The sequence below is a fragment of the Carlito syrichta genome, unplaced genomic scaffold (genome assembly GCF_000164805.1).
Source record: "Carlito syrichta isolate Samal-C Ts95f unplaced genomic scaffold, Tarsius_syrichta-2.0.1 Scaffold313936, whole genome shotgun sequence".
In the NCBI taxonomy this organism is placed as follows: domain Eukaryota; kingdom Metazoa; phylum Chordata; class Mammalia; order Primates; family Tarsiidae; genus Carlito; species Carlito syrichta.
In genome coordinates, this window is record NW_007258032.1 from 363,747 (window position 1) to 370,924 (window position 7,178).

Genomic DNA, 7,178 nt, shown 5'->3' on the forward strand with positions numbered 1-7,178 from the left:
TCCAAATAGGCACAAGAGTTGATAAATTTCCTGGAATTAGCATACCAAACATTTGCTAGAGGGTTGTTATTTAAACTAAAAAATGGTCTCAAAGAATGGTCATTAAAAAGGGAGTGGATTTTTAACTCCAAAGAAGAGAGTGCTTAGAAGAAAATGCAATAATAAAGTGAAGAAACTGATTGGCCTACAGGAAGTAATTTTTAATTAACTGAAACTTCTGATTAAACAACACCTTCTCTTTTCCCAAAACGCAGGGCAAGAGTGTTCTACTGCTCAGTCTGGTCCAGTGAACAGGGCACAGGAGTCAGAAGACTTTTATTGAATCCTTTCTCTTTCAATGATTAGAAAAGTTTTGCTGGGGGAACTTGAAAAAATGCAAATTACAGTGAGTTTCAGGTGGAGCCTAAAAGTCTGCTTTTTTTTAAAATTTAGAGTTGGGGGGTCTTGTTATGTTGCCCAGGCTGGTCTTGAACTCCTGGGGATGAGGAGACATGAAAGAATTTCCAAGGGCCCATCTTTGCCCCCATCCCTACCATCTATTCCCTACTTCACAGCCTTAGCGATCTTATTAACAGGAAAAGCATACCATTCAATACCCTACTTAAAGCCTTCTAATGGCTACTTCAAATGAAACACAAACTCCTTATCAAGACCTATAATGTTTTAAATGATGTTCCCCTACGTCTCTGCTCCATCGGCTCCTACCACTCTCTTCCTGTGTCAGTTGGTTCTCTGAGCTCTAAACTCAACCTTCCATGCTGTGCTTCCTAATGGGGCTCTGCATCCGTGCCAGGTGGGCTTCTTGTTAGGTTTTGCCAGCAGGGGTCACTATAGGGAAACTGGGAGCAGGGGAAGATTTCCTGTTCTTCCACCCTCGGCAGCAGTCAGGGGCTCATCCTCAGTTTCTTCTAGAATGCCTGGGGCCAGCTACATTAAGACATCTGCAGCCAGGTAGAGCCCCTCCACAGATCCGAGTGGCAGCTGGAGGCCCCTCCAGCCTCTTCCCCAGCCTAAGGGGTGGTTGTCAATTTCTCTTGTTATCACTGGATAATTTCAACTATTGTCCCCTTCTTTCAGCCCTCTAACACTGGTGGGACTAATTCCTAAATTAAATCCCCTCTGTTGAAACAACAAATGGAATATTAGTTTCATTGACACAGCCCTTCATTGCCTTCACTCCAACCATACTGAACATTTTTGTCTCTTTTTTTCCTTGAGTCGGGGCCTCACTCTGTCACCCAGGCTGGAGTGCAGTGGCATGATCCTGGCTCACTGTAGCTTCAACCTTCTGGGCTCAAGTAATCCTTCCTCCTCAATCTCTGCCTACCAAGAAGCTGGGACTACACACATGTGCCACTACACCCGGATAATTTTCTGATTTTTTTGTAGACCCAAGGTCTTGCTATGTTGCCCAGGCTGGTCTCAAACCCCTGGCCTCAAGCAGTCCTTCCATCTCAGCTTCCCAAAGTGCTGGGATTACAGGTGTGAGCCACCGTACCCAGCCCATTTTTGTTCCTTGAATGCCAGGTTTGTTTTCATTCAGAGTCTTGGCAATTCCATCTGCCTGAACCTTCTCCCTTAATTTCCTTACATGCCCTAGAATGAGACTGGGAAGTCTAGGTTGAAAACTATTTCTCTCTTGACTGTTCTACCTTGTGATTTAGAGCCCCACCTATTTCTCCCACAGGATCTGATGTTCCCCGCATCTAGTTCTAAAAGTAGAACTGAATTCTCTCTTCATTTTAACTTATAATTTAGACCTTCTTTCCACCTATTTCCCCCCAATCTAAAATTCACAGGATTCAGTAAAAATATAGAGTGGCTGAGGAATGAGAAGGGACATGCCTAGTTTGCAACAGCAATCCAATAATCAAATGTAAAAGTCTTGGGAATGGCTAAAATAGAAAATAATTTCTATCAATAAGCAATTCTGCATAAATTGTGTGAACTTATTCCTTCCGCATCACACATCCATCTCTTCTCAATGCTTACCTGTGCTGCGGAGATCTTGGCCACCTGAATGATTTTCACCATAGCAAGGTAGCTCTGCTGGGAGGGAGCAGGGCCGATGGAATATGCTTCGTCTGCCTGTTTGAGAAATAGTCCATGCTTAAAAGTCTACATGGCTAGTATACACTCATACTATATAGAACTGCTTCAGGGTAATTTTATTATTATAAATAAAAAATGCCAGTCCCCCCAGAATAGTGCAAGAATTGAGAAGCTGAAGCACCAGTTCAGGTTCATATTATAAAAATAAGCCAGTTTTGGAATCTTTTGCATGAAGAGGATGACAAAACCTGATTTTCATGCATAAAATACACACTGGAGTGAAATTAAAGTGTCTCAGGATAGAAAGCAGTAGGTATTAGCCATGATATTATTATTAGCAACAATAATAACCTTAATGTGTTTAACACCAAAAACATACAATTTGATAACAGAAACAAAATATACAATAGATGTACACAGCAAGAAAAAAATTACAAGGTTTGCTAAAGTACACATAATTAGTAGAGTATGATAATGCTCCTTCCATATATTTGTGAATTATTTTATACTATCCCTTAAAATTTTCACGTAATTATAGCATACTTTGATGTAAACCAAATAGAACACATATTCATTCAAAGACTTACTGAAAGCCTACTATGTGCCACACTTTGAGGTGAGAGCTGACTGTACAAACAGATGTAAACAAATGTCCCTGCCTAGAGGGAGCGACAGACATTAAACATACATTCACATACTTAAGAACAACTGTAATAAAGATCACGGAGGAAAAATCCAGGGCACAGAGGATCTAAGAGGAAGACCTGGTCTGGCCTGAAGGTGGTCAGGCAACCTAGGAGGGAAGGCCAGGGAAGGCTCCTCAAGGATGGTCAGGACTTGTCTGGCAAAAAATGGAGAAAGTGGAGTTGGGAAGAGGAATGGAGGGGTGGGGGGTGTGAGCCTCCCAGGCAGAAAAAAAAGCAATGTACCTTAAGGGCCTGAGGTAGAAAGAAACCCGACCCATGTGAGAGACCACACAAAACTTGTGTGGTTGGAACACTGTGGGAGAGGATGAAAAGAACACACAGGTGGGAGAAGGTAGAAAGAAATGTTTGGGAAGTAGAATTAACAGCATTTGGTGCTTATCTAGATGATGGGGGAAGGGCTGAAGAATATAGACTGGGAACAAAAGGGAAAGATTTTCAAAGACCCCCAGATCTCTGGCATTATTATTTTTATGAGCAATAGTGTTGTCCTCTACTGGGTTAGGGAAGTCTACAAAAAAAAGCAGGTTCAGTACAGGCTTGGAACGGTGGTTTACGCCTGTAATCCCAGCACTTTGGGAGACCAAGGCAGGAGGATCGCTTGAGGTCAGGGGTTTGAGACCAGCCGGGCACCACAGTGAGACCTCATCTTTGCAAAAAATATAAAAATTAGCCAGGTGTGATGGTGTGCACCTGTAGTCCTAGCTACCTGGGAAGATCCCAGGAGTTTGAGGTTGCAGTGAGCCAGGATCGCACCACTGCACTCCAGCCTGGAGAAACACAGCAAAACCCTGCCTCAAAGGAAAAAAAAAAGACAGGTTCAGTTTAGATAAAAGGTCATGAGTTCAATTTCAGACATATTAGTTTAGTACATGTGATATATCAAAGTGGAGATTTTGAGTGGGCACTTGGATATACATGCATCATGCTCAAAATAAAATCTAGGTCCGTTTTTGCTATTGTGAATAGTGCAGCTATAAAAAATAATCATAATAAAGTCTAGGCCAGAAATAGAAATTTGGGTTTTCCTCAAAGCCACAGGAGTAGGCAAAATGGCCTAGAATGAGCACATATGGTAAGGAAAGGCAAGGGTCCAGGATCAAGTCTGGTAGATGGGAAGGGTCCTGAAACAGGACAGAAAGGCAAAAGGTCAGAAAAGTCACAAGAAGAATTTTCTTCTAAAAGAGAGTAGTTTACTATGGTGCTAAATGCTACTGGAAGATCAAGTCAGTTCAGCCTGGAAAAACTCCACGGGGTTTAGGGTCATGGACATTATTAGTCTAGTAGAGAGTGGTTGAAGACATATCACTGAAATGGAAGATTCTTTTCTTTTTGAGACAGGAATGTATCATTTTACTTTTTATTTCTTATTGATATTTTAAATTGACAAATCATAATTGTATACACTTACAGGATACAAGTGGTATTTTGATATATGTATACGATATGGAATGATTAAATCAAACTCATTAACATAGTCATCACCTCACATACCTATCATTTTTCATGGTAAAACATTTGAAATTTACTGTCTTGCTTATCTTGGGGAAATCTTAGAATTTAACTAGTAAAGCATTAGAACCAATTATTTTATTGTAATGATATTTGGCTTACAATGAAATTTTGGACACTGAAAAACTTATTTATGACCAAAAAAGGCAAGAGAAAAGGAATCCAGAGCACTGGCCTTGGATGGAAAGAGGATGGATGCAGATATAAGTGGCGGGTCAGCAGACACTGTGGCAGGAGACTCAGTTTTACTTTCTCTATGAAATCAAGATCATCTGCTAAGAAGAGGTAAGTAAAAGGAGGATTAAAGGTAAGTAAAAGGAGGATTAAAGGTTGATATGAAGCAAAACAGGTTTGAAATAGTCACTGCACAGGACGAGAAAGCAAAGTGGCCAGAGAGCCACATGGGCCCGCTGTGCATTGATGAAAGCCCAGGTGAATTTATGTTGGTGCTTAGAGTTTAGCTGTGGCATAATGAAAGCCAGTAGTTGAATTTGTCCATGGTTGGGGTCTGTCTGGCGGACAACAGCTAGTAATAACTGATAGCACTTACAAATCCAAAGAGTTAGGTCTTCTTAGTCATAATTTTACAAATAAGTCAAAGCTCAGAAACATTAAGTGACTTGGCTAAGATCAATGGACCAGTAATTGTATTTGCTAAGAATTGAGCCTTGATCTTTTCCCTTGTGGATCGAGATCTGAACATGAGCCACTCAAAGTGTGGTGTGTGGACCGGTAATGTTCTGTTAATTGTTTTAGCCCTTTGCACTTAGAGATATCTTACAGATCACTTACCAGCAACTCAACTGCACTTTATGAAATAGTGAAAAACGAATCACTTCATATTAACTAGTAAAGCATTAGAACCAATTATTTTATTGTAATGATATTTGGCTTACAATGAAATTTTGGACACTGAAAAACTTATTTATGACAAAAAAATCAAAATTTTATATCTTATATTTTTCTAACATGTGGCAACATGTGAAACAGTCATTGACGTGCATTGCAGGTTCACTGACAAATGCTGTGCAATAGTAATTTGATGTCTTCCACCTAGTGTTTTTCTATTCAAGCAGACAATGCAGTCTTGTTTTTTCCTCCCACATTAATGTGCAATTTATTGTCCAGTCTGTGCACCACTGTGAAAGTACTTCACACATTCTCTTTCTACATAACACCAGCTGATATTTTTTTTACGTCTCTCTCAGTATATGTTCCATCTCTTTGCTTTTTCATGCAGTGTGAATGGAAATTTTCAAGAAGACACACTTTTGAAAAATTTGTGCTGGCATAAGTTTGCCCTGTATAATCACCAGCAATCTCTTTATGTCCCTTGAGAGAGGACATCCAAGTGGTTTGCTAGATTTACGATGTCCCCTCAGAGGGGATATCCAAGTGCAAAAGATTAACTAGTCCTTCATGAGATACAGACCTTACCCATAAATCAACTAAAACACTAAACACACTATTTAGTTCAACTGGTGTTACATCTCAAAAATATTCCAAAGAATTATTAGTGAGCAGTTGGAACTTACCTACTTAAATCCTGTTAACACTAGCAAATATCAACTGTCATCATAAAGAACTAAAATACTGACACAGTGAACAAATACATGTGATCACTTACAAGATTTAGCTTCGTTTTTAACAACGTACCATATCTACATGCATAGAGTTTCTGTCGGCCTCACTATACACCGCCACAGACTGTACACCCATTTTTTTGGCTGTCCGTATCACCCTACAGGCAATTTCTCCTCTGTTTGCAATGAGGACCTTGGTAATGTTTCTTCCTGTTTAAAACACCAGGAAAATCATATATAAATGACAGTGGGGAACAAAGAATGAGAATGACCATATGATTTTAACCGGCCTATAAGGATTTATTTTGGTAAAACCAGCATAACAAGTCGGGCTCGGTGGCTCAGCCTGTAATCCCATGCCTTTGGGAGGCTGAGGTGAGTGGACTGCCTGAGCCCGCGGGTTCGAGACCCACCTGGGCAACTTGGTGAGACCTCATCTCTACAATAAACTAAAAAATTAGCCAGGCGTGGTAGTGCGAGCCTGTACTTCCAGCTACTCGGAAGGCTGAGGCGGAAGGATTGCCAGAGCCCAGCAGGTCGAGGCTGCGGTGGCCGGGAGTGGCCACTGCACCCCAGTCTGGGCGACAGAGTAAGACTCCAATTCAAAACAAAACAAAACAAAAAAAGAAATGATGTTTGAGGTGGCATATATGCTAATTACTCTGATTTGACCATTATATATTGTATACACATGTATTGAAATGTCACTGAATCCCATAAATATGTACAATTATTACATGTTAACTAGCAATAAAAGGAAAATGTTTTAGCATATATAACTATTATAAGAAAACATATTAATGGATGTCACATAATTTCCTTCTGTATCTGTACCTCCAAATCATTCAGGTCAAAATGGCCAGTATCTATGTAGTAACCAAATAAAGTAATTGACAACTAGCTTTTATCACACTGTAAACATGTAATAAAGGAGAAATCATAGATCTTAGGGATAAAAGAGAAAACTATTATGATGACTCATCAAAATATACTTTAATGATAATTTCAAATGTCAGAAATCACCATGACTTACTAATTGTCTGGCAATATATGATTTCTCTTCCCTACAATGTTACCTCTTAGGAAGCACTTGTTTCTAAATCTACCTGTCTCCATTCAAATAATCGTTAACTCTCTTCCTAGTTTTTGAAGCAACTTTTTGGTCTTTTTTCCCAGTCTCCTATCACTTTCAGCCATCTTTTTTCTCCCCCATAAGAAGATTCAGAAAATATCTGCCATCTTTTACACGACTATATTTCTCTCAGTATATAATTTTTTTTTTTTTTTTGAGTTGGAGTCTCACTCTGTCACCCAGACTGGAGGGCAG

At 39.9% G+C, this 7,178-nt stretch overlaps 1 protein-coding gene across 1 annotated transcript in view; it reads right to left on the reverse strand.

The window, feature by feature from the left end:
* MCCC1 (methylcrotonoyl-CoA carboxylase 1) overlaps positions 1–7,178 on the reverse strand; it is a 72,908-nt gene that overhangs the window by 59,444 nt on the left and 6,286 nt on the right. Inside the window, exons 3-4 of the mRNA XM_008070684.2 lie at positions 5,925–6,061; positions 1,993–2,088 (exon numbers count right to left, since the gene is read on the reverse strand). Of these exons, the coding sequence (XP_008068875.2) occupies positions 1,993–2,088; positions 5,925–6,061 (233 nt within the window). The remainder of the gene's footprint in view (positions 1–1,992; positions 2,089–5,924; positions 6,062–7,178) is intronic.